Below are 19,358 nucleotides of genomic sequence, written 5' to 3'. Positions count from 1 at the left end.
GTCCACTTCCCCATAACGACTTTGTAAATAGGTAAGTTTATTTAAATAGTGCTCTTCACAGACACAAAGGTCACAAAGTGAGACAATTAAAACACAACTAATATCAACGGAGAGCCTTTAAAACAGAATACAAATAAATAAATGAATTTAAATAAGTTTTTCAAAGACTCCACAGAGTCAGCTAAACGGAGCTGGAGCGGTAAACCGTTCCCGAGGCTTGGAGCCACAGACTGAAAAGCTTTGTCCACCCAGTTTTTTTCTTGTGTGTACTCAAGCTCTTCCTTTGTCTTTTGTCGCAGCATCTGTTAACCTCCTCTCTGTTTCCAGCCAGTTTGGGAGTTTGTTTAGTTTTCTGATAGACTTTGTTTATGAACTTTTCACCAGCCAAAATAAAGGCTCACTTTTGATTCTGCACTAGATCCATGAGCCTTCTCCATCTTTTATTTCTGAGCTTCATATTCACCACCTGTTGTCCAGAGCATCAACTACTGGTTCGAACCATCTCAACCCTGCCTCTTTAAGTCACCAAGTCCAAAGGGCTCAACCTGAGCTCCCTCTCTGATCTACGCATGTCTAATCTTCTCCTGTCTTTTTTTTGTCAGTGCCGCCATCAACAAACCATACAGCGTGGTCGGTCTCACTACCATCTTTTAAATATTCCCTTTCACTCTTGCTGTTCTCTTTCTGTCACAAATCATCCCTGACACTCATCTCTACCCTGTCTGAAGAGTGATATTTTCTAGCAGAAACACTGTCTGGTGTCATCTTAAACTCTCCTCACATGTAAAATGAAATCCACTCAGGTTTTTTTTTAAATCATTACTTTACATGGTTCTAAAATTGTGTTACTATCTCACTATGCCTCTACCTCTCTCTCTTCAAAGACTCACATTTACCAGTTAGAAAAATATCAAATGAAATTTGGTATTTATTTTAGATTCCTAGTCCTGCTTTCCTCTGAGGCCAAAAAAAGAGTTGTTCCCAGGGCTTTTATGTCTGTGCTGGATTATGTTGACGTTATTCGTCTGCAGGCATCCTCGCGGTGTTTACACAAGCTTGATGGATTCATCACAAAACTCAAAACTCTTGCTGTTGCACATTGTATGCTTGAAGTGGATGAACTGTTTTGTCCTCTTGTAAACTCATGAACAAGAACATTTGGTTTTGCAGAGCCTACAGAGTTATATCCTTCAAAAAAGTATACAAAAAATATGTTTTTGGTCTTAAGGATGAATTACAAAAATGAAAGGGACTTTTAAAGATGCTGCTTGGAATCAGTAGCAAAAATCAGTTCAATCTTAGTGAGTTGGTCTCACCAAATGACTAGAAGAAGCAGTCACATCCCTTATTAGCCTTATTACCCCTGTTTTATGCTTAGTTGATGTTTCATTCCATTTGCATACGTGTTTAATGTGAATACCTGTGTGCACACTGGATGTGTATTGCACATAATCCTGATTGAGCTGCTGCCTACAACTTAGTGAGTGCTCTTGCAAAGAAGATTAGATTAAAAATATAATCATAAATGATAGTAACAATGAAAATGGCACCAAAATCAGTTTCACTGAACTGTGAATATTTGGGCCTCAAATGGATTTGTGATTATAATATATGAATATGTAAGCGTGTTAGCGATAAAGCTTCAGGTCAGGGAGAATTTGCAGAGGTAAGAAAATGGGAGAAGCTCCTGGAGGAGCATCCTTACTTTTTTTGCCAAGATTTTAGGTCACAACATCAGAACAGAGTTAGGCCAAGAAAAGAGTTTTAGATAGGAATACGCTGTGTATAAATAGGTATACTGCACAAAGGTACAACGCTAGAAATCTCATTGGTATTCCATACAGGTTCAGTAAAGGTTTGAAATACTTTTTAGACTCTTTCTGCTCTACAGTAACAAAGCTAAGTAACTCAATAACCTCAATCTCTTCCATGCACCCACACTGGTAGACACACATGAACGACAACGCAGGAATCCCGACTCTCCCTCCTTTTCTAATGGAGCAGCCACCCAGTGAGTCAGTAACCTGATTACCCCAGCTGTCAGTCTGAATAAGGCCAGGCTTCAGGATCTTCCCGTCGTCTGATCCTCACTACAGGATAGAAGCAGTCCTCCTTGAGATTTTGGAGCAGAGCAGGACGGACACAATCACGGGGAAGGGGAAAGAACTGGTAGGACCAGAAAAAGCCAGCAGGTAAGATGCAGTAGTTAAAACTTTGATTCTGGCTTCTTTGGTTCTGGTGAGTCTAAGTTTCTTAAATATTTGGGAGTAGATTATATGTTAAGGTAGACACATTTTCCTGTATGTTTTATATTTATAGTATAAACACATGTGCTTCTTGCTCTATCTAAACCTGAGTTACCCTCGCAGATTTCTTTGGGAGTATTCACTTTTAGGCTTTGCATAACTAAATAAATGACTTGAACTGATGATAAAAACTGAAATTTTTTTTTTTTTTTTTTTTTAAAGGCTGCGTGTGTGGATAAAAGCAAGTGTAGGAGTATCAAAGTGAGCAGCCAGTTAGTAAGGGGAGGGCTACAGGATACAACTAGTGGGTGGACCTTGATTATTGTTTCCGTGCACAACAAGTCTCTCATTTGTGCCGTCTTTACCTCAAAACAGGAGAACTTTGAATGACTTTGAATGAGCTGCTGCGCAGAAAGATTAACTGATCCTTCAACATCTATATTTTATTAATCTGCATCTTCCAGTACATCTGTTGGCTTTCCACAACTACAAGCTTAAAAACTCCACAAAGACTTTGGATCATTCTCTGGATTGACTGAACAAGTTAGAGTACGGCAGAAAAACAGTGAAGGCACTGAGCTGCACTTGGCAGCTCCAAAAGCAATGGCAGAGTGCACACCGGATGTAAACCCCACCAACGTGATCCATAATCCAGAGGCTGACATAAAGGAGCTGAGTGAGGTTTCGGCTGAGTCTGCATCAGCGGGAGCAGCCAAAGTCAGACCTGCAGATGCGGGGCTGATTCGAAGTTTGTCCAAGTCAGACTCTGATTTGTTGGCATCGCCACTTGGAGAGGAGGATGGAGGTCTGGTTGGCCGAAGTGGGTCTGTGTCTAACTGCAGCTCTGGGCAGCCATCCATGGAGCGCATGCCTTCCTTTGCCTCTGAGTGGGATGAGGTAATACTCAAGTTCTAGGGATGGGGAAAAAGTGGGAGGGTGTAGAGGACAGAGGGAGTGGTACTGTCACTGTTCAGGCATGGACAGGCTTTCGAGTGGAGCGTGTTAATGTCTTTAAGAGAGAGTGTGTTAGCAAGTGTGAATGTGTGAGGGGGAAAACAGAAAACCAATAAGAGAAGTAACTCAGGATTAGTGTGAAAAAAGACAAATGAGAACGGGCGAGGCAGTGCATTTCATGCTAGAGGAAGGAAGGAAGGAAGGAAGGAAGGAAGGGAGAGGGGGAGAGCGGAGGCAGCGCAATGAGAGCGATCAGGAGTCCAGCAGAAGCAGTGATAGAGTAACTTTACCCAGGCTGTTGGCGGAGAATGCCTGCGGGCGAGTGCTTGAATGCATGAATGGCTTGATCACTTGCACCGACCTCCCTGTAGCAGCCCTGGCATCCAAGACTAATTGGGCTTGTGCTGTCATTCCATATCCACTCAGTACATGTCTCAAGGGCCGACCCACGCTTCCACTGTATCCGGCTCTCTTCTGGCTCCTTTTCTACGTCTTGCGCCATCTACTTTCAGCCCAATGTGAATGGTCCTCCACCCCCCCATTATCCCCAAAAGCCTTAACTTGTGATTTCTGAGCACTTTGGAGCATCAATGCAGTACACCCTAAAGCACTGCAAAAACCACGGAATGAATAATCATTTCTTAGCAGAACTTAAATGGTTGGAGACAACGAAGACAATGGCTGACGACTGATAATATATTATTAAATTATACAGCTTAGAGGCAGAGCAGTACAATTTTTTTAAATGTCCACAGCAAAGTAGAACATATCTGACGCTTCATGCCTGGTGATTATTCCCCATCACAATAATAACGTGAAGGATTTTAATCAGATTATCAGATTAAGTTTTGGCATAGTGCCATATGTCATCAAACCCAGCTGATATCTTGGCTAGCAAATGGTTTGAGTCGAACTGAAATGCCTCTTAAGAAAAGGCTTTAGTTGTCTGCAATTTATTTGGGGCACTCAGTTCTTCCTGCTTGCATGAATTTTTTGCTATCAGTGCTTAAGCAAAAGCTATTGGCTCCACTGATAATTACAACTTGACCGATTAGTTTCTTAAAAATCAATCTTTTTATGCAAAACAGAAGAGAAACTACAATTGGGCAGCCAAATGAGCAATACGAAACCCTTTATTTTGTGGATACTCTTTCATTACATCCACTAAGACTTTATATAAAAGATGGATCTAAAAAGTCACTGTAATGCAAATGTGCATTCCTTAATGTCCAGCTGGGAAGAATGGTTGCAAAACAAGGTCACATTATACACATGTCTTTGAGGAAACACTGCTTCTGCTCTTTTACTCAATTTTATTAAATGTTACAATCTCATTTGCTAGCTTCAAGTGTTATTGAATACATCATCATGCTCAAGTTGTAACTTGTGGGTCCAAAAAGAAGGTAAAGCAGGATATAGTATCCTGTAACTGTTACATCTTGCTTGTTACATCCAGTTTAAAGCCCATAGACCAGCTAATGTTTCACAACAGGACTTCACTTAACATTGGGTCACATTGTGCTCACTACATCCATCTTTTATATTCAGTCTGCCATCCATTATTTTTGGTTAGGTTGGGACTATTCCAAAGTCCAGCATCTGAAGATTTATTGTTACAGTTACAGTTATCCAAAAGGCAGTTTCCCTCACATTCTGTTCTCTGTGATTGTAAACCAATGCCTGTGATTCTTGTTTTCCATATTTTATCAGTTTTAAGTAAATCTAACACAAAACAAAGTAAAATTCATTTTTAAGATTTTAGAATTTGTAACGTGCACCAGAAGGACAGCACTTTTTAGTTTATTTTAGATTTCATTGATTTCATAATTTTATATATCTAATTATTTAAGATTGCAAATTCAAAGAAGACTTATGTTTGTATGTATGACTTTTAAATGACAATTAAACACAAAATGCCTTCCCTTGATGTCAATGATGGCCCCACAGGCTCCAGAAATCACGACTGCTTCCTAAAAGTTTAAAAGCCTTTACTGTTATTTTAAGTGTATGTATATTGACTGCACTGGAAAGTTCAAAAGTGCCATATGCCTGTTGGGGAAATCAGTTTTCTTTTCATTTTTTCTTCTATATTTGTAATTAATTTACAGCACTTTAAGCTTTTCTTAAAGAATGCTCAGAGTGAGATGTTACAGTAAATGTTGCCTAAATCTGTCTCACTGTGACCATCAGTAAGACAGCTGACTTGTTTGTCCTTTTCTTGACTCAGTTTCTAGCCTGTTTGGACTTGATTCAATTTTAAAAGATTTATCTTAAACTAATCTTGCCTCATGTTTTAATGAAAGCATTTTAAAAAAATATGTTCACATTAAAAATGTATGGTTTGTACCATATGTTACAACAAGGGCTGCAATGAAGCAGTTTAGGGGTCCGAGACATCTTGAACTTGGATCTCTCTCTTTGTCAGCCCTGCGTGCCCTGTGCCTGTTCTCCACTCCACCCCTGTTCTCTGACAGGCCTGTTTACCCAGGCTATGTTGGGTGGGGTGTCCTGTTCTCAAGGGCATCCTGTTTTGCAGCTGTCCTGGAGTGTCTGTTTCTCTTCCACATGTCAAGGGATTTGTTTGGGTTGGGGATATGGGTGTGGGTGAGGCTCAGGGCTAAAGTTAAATCAGTTTGTGTATACATGTGTTTATATACACTATGTGTATATATACAATAGCACCAACACTTAGGGAGACTTACACCACATTTTTATTGCATTAGCAAATAAAAAACAGCTATCAAAGGCATTACATTAAGCACAAAATGTTTGTTATGCTTAAGTTCAAATAAGGACAAAAAAGTACTTGGATGCTCTCTGTTAGCAGTCATAATATTTTAGTCTTCGCTTTCTGTGTTTTTACTTGTAGATCATCTTGACAGCATTCTGTTAATAGCTATGGTGAAGTTTTTCCATTATGTTTCAGTCAGCAAAGCTTTCAGTTCATGCAGACAAGCATGTCAACAAGCTGGCTTTTTTTCTCTCCCTTAGGTGCTCTAAGGACTCTTGAAGAGTCTCTTTTGAGTCATCATCTTGATAAAAAAAAAAAAAAAAGAAAGAAGAAGAAGCTTATTTTCATGAGTTCATGATTCCTTCAGTGAATAGATACAAGTTCACCTGAACACTGCCTCAAACCTGCATGCATCCACCACCTTGCTTTGTCATAATGTGCCAAAGCAAGGTGGCCTGACTGGCTCCCCCCCTGGCTTTCTCCATACCAGCTTTCTAGCATTAGATCCTTGTAGGTTGAATTTAAAACCATCCAAAAATAACACAAGTTTTAAAAAGCCTTACTGTGCATGTTCTTTTGCAAATTTAATCCTTGCTGCCTTATTCTTTAGGCCTACAAACGGTTTCTGTCATATCACTCTCCCTCTGTGCTTGCTCTTTCTACTCAAATGGCCTGTGAGCTGAATTTGTCTTGTTATTCCTGTTGATGCGTGATATGATTCTTGTGTTTACCAAATTTGCAGTTGCTAGGCAAAGATCTTTTATAGTAAATGTATAAAACCAGTGACCCTAAGCATGAAATTGCCTTATGGATCTTTCTGAAAGTCTGCTGATCCAATTGTTGAGCCAATGTATGTCATAATGCAATCAACCACCACATTAAACATGAAAACATTAATGCAACGTACCAGGCCTAGAGGGGGTCTGGGATTCAGGTCATATAAATAAAAACACTTTCGTGGCAGTACATGCACACAAAGAAAGCCAAACTGTATACACATACTGGCATTCAGATGATCTCATTAAAAAAAGAAACCTGATACATTTAAAACATTATTATATCTGGTATATTATATAATTATAAAGCACTTTTTGTTCTCCTTTATTGTAAAAAGACTTGTTATTCTATGAATTTTTTATTTAAACCAAGACAGGCATTAGTTTTTGTGATGAGAAAGCTTTCCTTTCTGATACTGTGGATCAAAAATCTTCAGATTAGCCATTAGTTCAGCACTTAAAGTTGTTGGTGTAGAGAGTGATACTACTGTGTAATGCTTTGACGCATACAAATCCTTGTGGAATTGTCTGTAGTGTGATTAAACTAAGCTTTAATTAAGGAAAATACTCAGCAGAAAACCTCAGAGCCCTGAAATGGCAGACATCTGCAGGGTGAGTGGTGCTGCTGCATCTGTTGTTTCACATTTATGACATGAATCATAATGTCCTGTGCTTGCCCTGTCAGCTGTTGCTCAATTACTAAATGATATTGCTGACATGTGCCTAGGACCTGCACCCTTCATCAGAATTTATGCCTAAAGTAAGATTGTTTTGGCTCCATATAATTTTGTTTTATTGAAAATTCATAAAACAGATGAACAATTACATTTCCTGCATCCTTCATATTTTTGTAATTGTCCCAAATTCAGTTTAAATATGTAAACTGTATTAGTCGATATGCCTTGGTTGTAAAGTTGTTCTATTTCCTTTCTGTCAGACACAATAACCACAGGTGAGGGTTTTTTTTTTTTCAATGTTTAGAACAGGTTTCATGACCTTGTAATGAAGTATTTCCTTTTGATTCTCTAAAATATTTTTCCTTTGTGAATTTGACTCTGTTAGCCACTTCTCCATTTTAGTTCTTTCCCACTACAAATAAGATTTAAGACCAGGAAATGCTGCCTGCTTCACTGTCACTCAGGAAAGCTGAGGAATATAACAGCCGGGTGTTCTGAGAAACCGTCCTACCTTGGCAAATTGTAGGCTACCTGTAGGCTAATTTGACTTCTGACAAACCCTAACCCTAACCATAACAAATATTCACAATAGCTTAATAAAATGAAGTAAATTTGGGTTTTGTGTTGTGCGCATATGCAGCGCATGCGCAGAAACAAGGGGTAGGATAGTTTGTAAGGTAGGATGGATTCCCAGAACACCGGCATTAACTTCAACACCACTGATGACAGCAAAGTTTGAGGGTAAACTACTTCTGATTTGTGGTGTCTTGTAAAACAAAATTCAAGTTCAAATTTGGTTTTAATTGTTTGTGTAAAACAAAATTACTTATGCATACATATCTAGGTTAAATCTTACAGCCCAAATTAGCTAAACTAGTAGCTAGCTAGCTTAAAACAGGTGCAGCTGAAGTTTGCTAACATTAAAAAACTTGTCAAAATGTCTCATAAATCAAATAAAATTGTAGCAAGTGTTAATATTTTATGGTAAGGGTTATGGTAATTATTATTAATTGAGAATAATTTAAATGGCTTGTAAGTGGTGATATTTATTTTAAAACCTGATTTACACTTTTTTTTCAAGCACAACTATATGTTTTATGAACATCCCACCAAATCTAAATATTCCAGTACATGATTTTATGTCAGCATCCTGCACTATTTTCGTTTGAATGTATATTTTAATTATACAGGAACAAGCAAGTTTCATCTTCTTTCTTTGAGGATAGGGAAAAAAGCACTAGCCTGTTAATAAAAAATAAATAAAAAAGATTATCTGTCAGTGATGTGATTTGAGCATCTACGTTAAGCTTCAAAAATGCATCTTAGACTACATCTTGCAGGCCTTAATAACATTTATTAATAACTACTCAAAGATAAACTACTATCCAGTTTTACCATTACTGTTCCTGTAAAATTAAACAACATTTTTAAATTGGTTTGATGGTTATATTCAGTAGCAGGCATTTAGCAAATGTAAATATTTCTCCCAGTAAACTGACTACTTTCACCTTTCACTACTTTTACATGTGGATTTAGTTGTGAATTTCTCCTTTTCCCTTTTTGACATAATGCTACAAATAACTTCAATTATATAGTAATTTTCACTTCAGTCATCTTAATGTCGTTAAGGTGATTGGCATCGTCAGTACATGTGTTGAACGCTCAAAAGCCAAAGGTTAACGCAGCCACATATTGCAGATGCTTAATTGGGTTCATTTCTGCATGTACTCAAAGTTTCCCAGTGGTATTTCTGGGGTTTCAAATTATTCTGTGGTTATAAATCACACAAGCTGATGTGGCCCTCTGATATATTTTTATCTTGTTAATTTCGTTCTGTTAAATATTCACATGCTTTATGCATGTCGTAAAAAAAAATGAAAAGGGCACAAAAATATCTTAATGTTGTAGATTACAGCTGGTGCCAAGTTTTTTACAGTATGTGCAAGCTGGTTCATAATTTATATAGCGAGCTACAGCAGAGTGAACACATTCCAAGATCTGGTTTGACAAATGTGGTACATTAATATGAGAGTAATGGTGTTTTCAGGGGGCTTGGTGGGGTGAGGCACAGTCCTGCTTCTGATGCCGTGTTGTCTGTAAAATTTCACAACAGGTGTATCAGAAGCAGGAGACTGCTTCCAAACTGCTTTTCAATGCTGTTTTTGCACATGTGCAAGAGCTGAAACTATAATTCCTTTCAAAAATGGGAGTTTAAAATTTTGAAAATAGAAATTTCAGTTTGTACATTTTAAGATGTCCCAAACTGTCGAGCCTAATCAGCATCCTCTCCTATTACCTGATCCCACTCTTTCCAGGCCTCCTCTAGCATTAAGATCACCACAAAAACTGTGACCCATGATCTTCATGGCATGAGTTCAGCTCCATTAGCAGGTCCATGTAGCATAGTTTTAATTATAAAACTGCACCAATTTAACATCTATGATTTAGGGTAACAGAAAAAAACATATTAGCACCCTTGATGTTTTGTATGTTTTCTGGTATTTCACTGGAGAAATCTGCATTTGCATAAAAGTGAGCACCCTTTTTTCAAATTTGGTTGATTTTGTGACTTGGCACAGATATTTAATTGGAGGGTTTTTTTTGACAAGCAGGATTGAATAAAACTTTATTATGAAAGTTACATTTAAGTGGCTCTTAAATGTATTGAAATGTGAGCTCAACCTAAGCTAGCAGCTTTCACAATAAATCTTAAAATATTTCTTCCTCAAAAGAATTTTAGAATCTTGTGAAAAAATAGTTTCAAACCTGTTCAATATAACTATATTTACATCATATGGATTCTTGAATGATACTTGAAAAGATGAATAAGCTGAACCATAAAGGCGTTCTTGACTTTACTGTTACTATTCTCGCAGGCTTTATTTATGCTGTGTGGTTTCAGAGCTGTCAACTAAAATCCGGTGGATAGAATTATGTGTTGCTGGTCTTGTATACTGTGGAGCTGCTGGGCCATCTGTCTTTATTGACAGTGATACTGAGGCGCTAATCCTGTTTCCAGACAAGGGACAGTGAAGCAGGCAGCCTTTCCATGTAGTCTTTTTAGTATTTCTATATTCAGCCATCTATTTCTTTGTCTTTTCTGTTCTGGATTTGCAGCCATCATTTATGCGCATTCAGACTCTGGCTCAGTGAACAATAATGCTCTCTAAAGCGCATTGTTTAGGATCATTTCACATTATCTCTAACATGTTAGCTAGTATGTAGTTTGTGGAATTTAAATGCCTACTGTTGTTACAAAACTAGCTGAACTGCAAATATTTGTATATTGTAGCATTTTTATACTTTTTTGTGTTCTTGCTGCACAGAAAAAGGGAAATTAAGAAAGGATGGTGCTGATCAAGTGTGTGACACTTGCCAAGCGTAGCTTGTCATCGGGTCTTTAATATAGCTTATACCTCTTCAGCAATGGCCCCATCTGATCAATCACAGTCATGAATAAGTCTGCTTACAACAGACTGATGCATGCTACAAAGAAAGATAAATCTATAATGTTAGAAAAATATGAATATGTTAAATATGTAGAGCCAGCAAGTATTACATCTTCTGCAGACAAATTAGTGGTGTTTGTGTGTATAATTGAAATAGTGCTGTACAGTAGTTATTAATGTGTGTGTGTGTGTGTGTGTGTGTGTGTGTGTGCTTTACTATTTTGGCAAGTGAAAATGTGCTACTATATTAATGATTTTTGCCTTTTTGAGCCAGACAAAACCAAAAAATATGACTGTAAGTTAACAGACTGCTCTGTCAGTAAGACATACCACTTGCACAGGGAAAATATGATAGATTATAATTGTTATTCAGTTAAATTGATGCTCAGTTTGAGTTTTTATTCTTTCTTCTGCAGCGCTGGTGGTGTTTGATGGTCTCAGACCAAGTAAAGAGTATGTGTAAAAATAGAAATCAGTTGCAGGCTTAGTTTAATTTAGACTAATTAATTTAGGCAAATTTAGGGTCAACAAGTAAAAATAGGGTTCCTGTTTAAGGGTTATATATTGAGGCTTATAGAAATATAAAACTGATTTGATTGATTGATTGAATGAACAGGAAAAAAGGATTTTAAGGAATTAATTAAGGATTAAAGTTGAATTTTTATTTATTACTGATGTTTAGCAAAGATAGACAAAGATTTTAGATGTTCAAAAGAAATGTGAGACTCATTCTTGGTATCTATGAGAGGTCAGAGGGATGTTGCAGGACTGTTGACGCTATTTTCTAGAGAACTGATTGGTCAGAAGGTGATGATTTTGCAGCTTTTTGTTCTCTTTTCTTAAATATAACCTGCTCTAGACTGGCTTTTTTAATCATGCTTTTAAATCTAAGCCCTTTTCATGGGGTTTTATGGGACATAAAACATAGTAAATACACACATCTATACTGTGATAAAGATGCAGTATGTCTGCCAGCACACTACTGGAGCTGCCTTAGCTGTTTGCTGACTTGTACTTCCAAGTTTGCCTGTTGATTGGCTCTTTGGTGGAAGGGACAGGACAACCGAATAGAATATTAATTGTCACTTTGTGCATTTGACATGTTGCGTTTGTAATAATTTCAATTAAATATAGATTTTAAATGTTTTGAAATTAATTAATTGCATTCTGTTTTTATTTATGTTTGACACAGTGTCCCCAGACAAGCAGGTCCAACAGCAACTAAACCCTATAGAAGTCACACCCTAATAGGACTTTAAAAAAAAAATCATTGCTGATGTGCGACCAATTTGTCTGTAATTTTTGCCTCTAGCTGATGTTTCCATTTTTATTGTATAAACATTAAAATATTCTATCTCCTGGTTTCCAGCAGTACTTGAGGGTCTAGAATCTCTTGGAATGTCATCATACGTGTATTTATTTCTTATCTTGTGTGCACTAAAGCACCCATGATGAAAGTTAGTATCTAAAGACTGTAGAGTAACACTCACTCAGGCTGACTACCCCAGGATAAAATTGTCCAAACCCTGGCAAATGACAGGCCTGTCTTAAAGATAACAGGCTCAGTCACCAGCATGTTAAAGTGCCATTGATTTAAGTCAGCAATGTGTTATTTGTATTGATTTGACAGTGATATAAAGGATACACAATACATCCCAGGCTGTAAAGCAACACAACTGAGTTATTGTTACAGTTCTGATAACTGACTTTCTGCTGATGATAAAATGTAGGCTGTGGCAGAGGTGTGGTCCTTGGGTTTCGGCACCACTTGTAAAATGCACTTCACACACACACAGTTTGATATAGCGAGATGTCACGTTTATTTCTGACTTTGCTTTTTGTGACAGTTCACAGTCTGGTCAGCTCCGGTCTCAGCTGTTTCAAGCTTCTCTCCTCTCGTGTCCCGTCTCACTAAAAAAGGGGAAAAACTGTCATCAGACCAAACGCCACCAGCTGTGTTCTCATCTGCCTTCCCAGCACCGCCCCGTTGAGCTCACTGCACCACCCCTCCCCTGCAACCGAGCCAGGGACCACACCTTCGCCAAATAGGCAAACCTGATTTCTAACGTGATTTTTGTGTTTCTTTTCCTGCGTGCAAAACGTCTCACTCACGAGTAAAGCAGCACCAAGAGATCAAAAATGACTTGATGTTATGTCTTCCTAATTAGCTCACTTGAGTTGAGCATCATCCTCTGTAGTTAAAGCGCTGCTCCTTCCATATTTACAGCAGTTTTACTGTCCTCTTATATAAATAAACATCATATCACCTGGTTTCTAATTAAACAGCTTTGTAAGTGTCTTAAATAAACTTGCAGATGGGAGCAGGTAAAAAGTTGCTTTTCTTGTAAAGGATACTTTTGGCCTTTTACCAGCAGAGGTCTTGATTCTGATTACAGTAAGGGGCATTGTTCTTGTAACGACAGCAATGCCTCTTTGCTGTTTGCTGTGTCTGAGAGGCAAGGCTCCAGTTCCACCATAAACTACAACATCATCCCCACTGCTGCTGTGTTGTAAACCTTTTTGTTGAGAAAAACCAACCAGCTTGAGTGGAGTATATTACATTTTATTCACACCTATGCTTCTAAATACATTTTGCAGTATGCACACATCTAATTTTAGATGCATGCAAGAAAAATCCTCATGCTGCCGTGCCTTCCTCCTTAGTTTTCCGTGCAGCTAAGAACAGCCTCTTTATCTCAGTATCCTCAAGTGCTTCCTTTAAAATGAAAATAGGCTACAGACAACAGGAAAATAAAAATTGCAAAGCATTTCTTAGTACTGTTATTGGCAGAAAGCAATCATTGGCCTGAATGGGGAGAAAAATTGGGCAATCAAGTTGCCTGATATACTTTTTTACCCACAGTTGGTTGAGAATTGTCAAACAAACGTCTCTAAACCAACAAAACCTGCCTTTATATCACCCACACAGAGTGGGGGTGAGTTAAGGAGTTAAATTATTTAATCACCTTGGATTTGTGTTCAAGTCTTAATCTCCTAAATTAGATCAAGACCAGTCCTCCAAAAATTTGGTCTCTGAGACAAAGTGGAGAAAAACATTGTTGTGGCAAGTGTAATTCAAAAAATGTTGATCTTAACTTGTCCTTTGGTCAATAATTAGGATTTAATTAGGATTTAAAACCTCTTCAGAAAAAAGCTTGTTTCAAGATTGAGAGGAATAAGTCATGATATCTGGAGGTGTTACAGAGTAAGTGCCAAGGACTGAAGGAGTGATCACAGGAATTCAGCAGGGCAGTTGATTGCATTGGAAAGAAGCAAAAATGATTTCACCTTTACCGTCAGATCTTTTTCACTGAAGCACTCGAGCATGAAAAGGTGGCACAGAGTGGATAATTTTTTGCAGTATGTGCATGAACTGAGGAGTGGCTTAAACTGTATTAACATCTAAATCACTTCAGGATTTAGTACTATCATTCAGCTGAGCACCGATTTTTATGATACAGCCCACTCAAACCTCCAAGTGCTTCATAACAGCATTATCAGTAGCATTTCAGTGTGAATACATCTACTTGATCATATCCCCTCTGACTCCCAGACATTTTCTAGAAAATACACTGTGAGTTAAACTTAATACCATTGAGAAAAGGCTGGGTTAACTTCACCTTTCAGATACTTAAGGAAAAAGCAGTGCTTAACTGGATTCAGAGAACAAACTGTGACTTTATAAATTATTATTTTATACCTATTTGGTTAGGTTGATGCACGCTAGTTATACTGCTGTATTAGGCCAACAGAGCACTGCTTCCAAACTCCAGCATTACTTGAGGTTCCTGGAGTTTCCATTGTGGGTCAAAGCCTTTATCTTTATCAGGCTGGGTTCAGGTGTCAGACACTGTGTCTATTATACACATTAGAATTCAAATATATAACTTTTTGATAAAGCTAGTAATTGACCCATTCCTTAGTTATGCTGCTGTAGGCTTAAGCTGCAGGCAGATCTCCCATAATGCACCGAGCACCTCTCCTCTCTTTCACTCCCCATGTATTTGTACACCGTTGCTGCATGTAATTAGCTTTGTGTCTTCTCTCTCTTGTAGTTTGCGCTTTGTTCTGTGATTTGTTTGTTGTGTTTCTTCCTTCACCCCAGCCGGTCATGGCAGATGGCTGCCCTCCCTTACCCTGGTTCTGCCGGAGGTTTCTTCCTGTTAAAATAGAGCTTTGTTTTGTTTTTTTTTCTTTTCAGTAATGCAAAGTGCTTACTTCTAGGGTATTGTTGGGTTTCTGTGTCTCATGTTATAGTGCCTTTACCTTATACTATATAAAGCATCTTGAGATTAGTTTTTTTAATAATTTTTTTTTTTTTTTGTGATTTGACACTGTATAAATAAACTGAATTAAAGTAGGTTTTGCTTTGTGTTGATGCAGAAAGTCTGTGAGGTGTACAGGCGGTAGTAAACAGTAGTGATTAGGGGAAATGTCTGACACTGAAATAAATGTCTTAATTTTCTTAATATGAGTTAGATTGGTGTTACACTGAGTGATAGAACAGCCTACTGCTGGTTATCTTGGCATTAAACCTAGAAACAGGTTTAAATGGCTATATTAGTTTTGTCTAAAACCAACAAAATATTCCATCAAGCAACTGTTATGCCTATTTTATCACCAGTTAATATATTATATAATAAAATCAGATATTTTATTCATGCAAAAACCAAAGTTTGGAAATAGAGACTATGTGTTTTGGCTGTTGGTGATTTCCTGATTTCTTTGCTGACTTCTTGGGAGCTGTTCCTGGGAGTGTTCATTTTCTGTATGGAGTCGAGATATAACAATTACTGAGATTTTGAGGTGCTGGTGGGCAGATTTTGTGGACTTTAGACAGAGTGAGGCTTATTTGTTCCCTGTGTCCCACCTTTATTCTAACCTGAAGAAACCAAATTGTAGGTATAACTTCATATTTTGTGTGCAGATTTGAGCGTTTTATTGATCCTCTCTTCTAACTCACGGCAAAAAAGCCAACAAGCACATTTTCCCAAATGTAGAACTATTGCTTTAATTTTTCTTGTGGTATAAAGATTCCTCTGTAACATCAGTCTTTCGTAACCACCATTTTTAACTTTGGCTTAGGGATAAAGTAGACTTACTTGTTAGTGGATAAGTACATTTGGTACAGTTCACATGGTAACTGTTTCTAAGTCTGGGAAGAAGAGATAGGACGAACTATGACAAGCCCTCCAAGATATTGGGGACATCCTACTCGCTCTATAAAACTATGTAAAAGTGTACCTTGGAGAATTAATGCAGTTTTAAAAGCAACAGATGGACTTTATATGAACTTAATTGACAAACTATTCATGCCTTTGTTTTTGAAAGCAACCTTTACTTCTGGTGGGTGCAATGTTTGCACAGTTCTGTGTGTTTTAACGTATATGACGGCAACTTGAAATCACATAAAATACCCTAAAGGTTTTTTGCAACTATTGTTTGGGGAATTGTATGCACCGGATGAGACCATATGCACATGTAGACATTTCAGCACTTTAGTTATTACGTAATTAATTTCCTCAGAAGCAGCATTTTTTGGTGACGGGTCTTAATAAAGGTGCACTTAAGCTTAGATGTAATGCACTCCTGATGAGTGTGTCTATGTGATATAGAATGTAACTGGGTTAATTCATAAAGTAATGTGAGGTCTGTATTGCTGGAGGCATATGCTGTGTGTCCCACGTGCCTGACTTCCAAATGAATCAAGGCAATCCACAGTGTTGATGCCACTAGCGAAGTGCATAGGGCTTTTTCAAACACTAAATATTACATCAAATAAGCCTGGCTGTGTCTCTGGTGTCACTAGTGGAAGCAGAATCAGTTTTTCAGGCTTGCAAAAATCTTCATGCTGATTATGAATAGACTACTCCAGTGTTTCTAAATATAGTCTCTAGCCTGATTCGCAATACTGTGTTCATACATTTTAAGGTGACCCCAGCCTGTTAATTGGCTTGCTTGAAGTTGTCAGAACTTGTAGTTGGATTTACACTTGTCTGTAATAGCTGAAGAATATTGAATGTTATTTTTGTAGTAGATTCTTTTATAACAGAGTGACTGGTACAGATCATTTGCCTTGTTGTTCGTGCATGACTTCATGATGCATGACTATTCACCTGGCCAGTGATTGTAGGGCTGCCACGATTAGTCGACTAGTCACGATTACGTCGTCTATCAAAATCGTCGACGACTGATTTAATAGTCGACGCGTCGTTTGAAGCTTTGTAAGATCCCAAAAGACGCAGGAATAAGTAGTAGTATTTAAGAGTGTAATAACGGACTGAAACAGAAGATGGCAGCACAGCATGTACAAGGATGCCAGCTGCCGTTAAACCCCGAAGAAGAAGAAGCTGTGTCCCAGAATTCATAGCGCAGCCCAGCTCAGTTTCCAACAATGGCGGCAGCTAGTTAGTTTTAATACTACTCTTATTATTCTTTCTGGGTCATAAAATAAACGTTTAACGTGTTTTCAGGCGAGAATGTAGCTGTGTAAACTTCAAATATCTGTTCAGTTTATCAAGACACCACATATTTTCAAAAGCGCTCCGACGTTTTCGGAGACGTCTGTTACCCACCAGCTCGATAGCGAGCTGGGGTTCAAGCCTCACTAGAGCCCGTGAGAACACCGGACTCTGGGCAAATCGTTTTCAAACCCACCGCGGCCTTTCGCTACTCAGGTTAAAAATGACATATAAGTAACTTAGATAACTTAAAAATGTTATTGTTTGGCTTTTTTCAGTATTTTATTTGTTCCTGAGTAAATCGGCTGAGTTTATTGAACTCCACCGATACAATCTGCACATTTCATTAAAATTTAATAAACTACCATCTTGTCTTTATTTTTAGTTAGCACATACCTTAAACACTTCAAGCTGTAAGCTAGTGATAGTTATATAAGAGCAGATGCATGCTGGTGCAATAAGCTGTCCGTTTTACTACAATAGATGCATGATCTGATTAGTCGACTAATCGCAAAAATAATCGGTGACTAGTCGACTATCAAAATAATCGTTTGTGGCAGCCCTAGATTACAGTGATTATTATTCATAAGAACGGGGAATAGGGTTGTAATAAATAAAATATAAGGATGTTCATTTGATGGCCCTGTAATGTACTGGCAGTCTTTCCAGGATGTACTTTTTCTTTTGTCCTCTGACCAGTGTTGCCAACTCCACAGTAAGGAAAATCCCTATTGGCTGTCCTAAAAGTCGCTAGAAGTCGCTAAATGACGTCATCGCCTAATTTGCATAATTGGTCATGCTAATGTAATTGTAACTTACGCTGTTGGAGAGAGAAATAACATCGTGGAAGAGAGATAAAGTCAGTAAAAAACGTATTAAATCCATTTATAATTTATATCTTTTAGCAATTATTGTTTTTTTAATGTCACAATTCCAACCCTGCTCCTTTATCCGGGCTTGGACCGGCAAAAGTGACCCGAAATAGGCACTCTGGTGGAGTTACTTTGTGTGTGTGTTTATAAGTATTTTAAAACCTTGTGGTCCACAAAACAACATAACAGTAAAAGAACTGACTGCGTTAGTGCGGGAGCAGCGGCTTCATTCATGCACGATTCATTTGCAGTTTGGACGCATAGGTTTGAACGTCTCCTCCTGCCCTGATAGTAGCTGGGTGAGGACTGTCCTCCGCCTGTGAACGCTTTGGCATGGGCGAGGTGCCCATGGCAGCACCGGCTGCTTATTGAGAGTAAGGGCGATACCCGTTTTCACGTCAAAAAGTCGTCATAAATAACACCAGAAGAAGTCGCCAGATTTGTCGCTAGTCGCTTTTTAGAAAAAAAAGTGGCTAAGGGGGTCTGAAAACTCGCTAAATATAGCGACAAAGTCGCTAAGTTTGCAACACTGCCTCTGACAGCTAAGATAGAACACATCCCGCCCACAGCCCTAGGTTGGAGAAGTAGTTAACAAAATGCAGAAATAGACAAATAAAATTCACATCTATTTCATCTTTGGACTTCTATTTTTATTTTTTAAGCTTTAACCAAATTTCTTTAGCAGGTGAAGGCTCCAAATACACAGGTCTAGAAACCAGTTGGCGACCCAATGGCAAATCACTGGTCACTAGGAAAAATGTTTTTTCCCCGGCCATTTGGTGAGTGATTGTGCAAAATTAGCCTCACAGATTTGCTTTGATTGCTAGCAGATTTGCAAGGTTGTCTATAGTTTGTAATGAACCGACCTGTCAGCAAACAGATCAAAGGTGGAGGTGGTCAACAAGTACAAGTACCTCGGGCTGTGGGTGGACAACAAACTGGACTGGTCATGCAACACAGAGCACCTGTATAAAAAAGCCCAAAGCCGACTGTACTTCCTCAGGAGGCTGAGGTCTTTTAACATCTGCAGGAAGCTCCTGAGGTTGTTTTACCAGTCGGTGGTTGCTGGAGTACTTTTCTATGCTGTGGTGTGCTGGGGGAGCAGCACAGCAAAGAAGGACTCATCCAGGCTGGAAAAACTGATCAGGAAGGCTGGCTCTGTGGTCGGCATGAAGCTGGACACTCTGGTGAC

General features: G+C 38.4%; 1 protein-coding gene across 5 annotated transcripts in view; it reads left to right on the top strand.

Moving 5' to 3' along the window:
* The first annotated feature begins 2,570 nt into the window (after window positions 1-2,570).
* The window catches only part of anks1ab (ankyrin repeat and sterile alpha motif domain containing 1Ab), a 55,194-nt gene continuing 38,406 nt past the window's right edge, over window positions 2,571-19,358 (top strand). For 3 of the 5 annotated variants that reach the window (XR_014800297.1, XR_014800296.1, XM_084929264.1), the window contains exon 1: window positions 2,589-3,143. Coding sequence is in view for 3 of the 5 variants with exons in the window: in XM_084929264.1 (XP_084785390.1) it covers window positions 2,850-3,143 (294 nt within the window). In the remaining 2 variants the exon portion in view is untranslated. Of the gene's footprint in view, window positions 3,144-19,358 lie in introns of all 5 variants that reach the window. The other 2 variants (XM_084929266.1, XM_084929265.1) reach the window with 2 other exon arrangements.

This window comes from Perissodus microlepis, chromosome 5 (assembly GCF_051167445.1).
Source record: "Perissodus microlepis isolate ML-2025 ecotype Zambia chromosome 5, ASM5116744v1, whole genome shotgun sequence".
In the NCBI taxonomy this organism is placed as follows: Eukaryota; Metazoa; Chordata; class Actinopteri; order Cichliformes; family Cichlidae; genus Perissodus; species Perissodus microlepis.
Note: the sequence above shows the minus strand (reverse complement) of the source record. Positions and strands in the feature narration are given on the sequence as shown.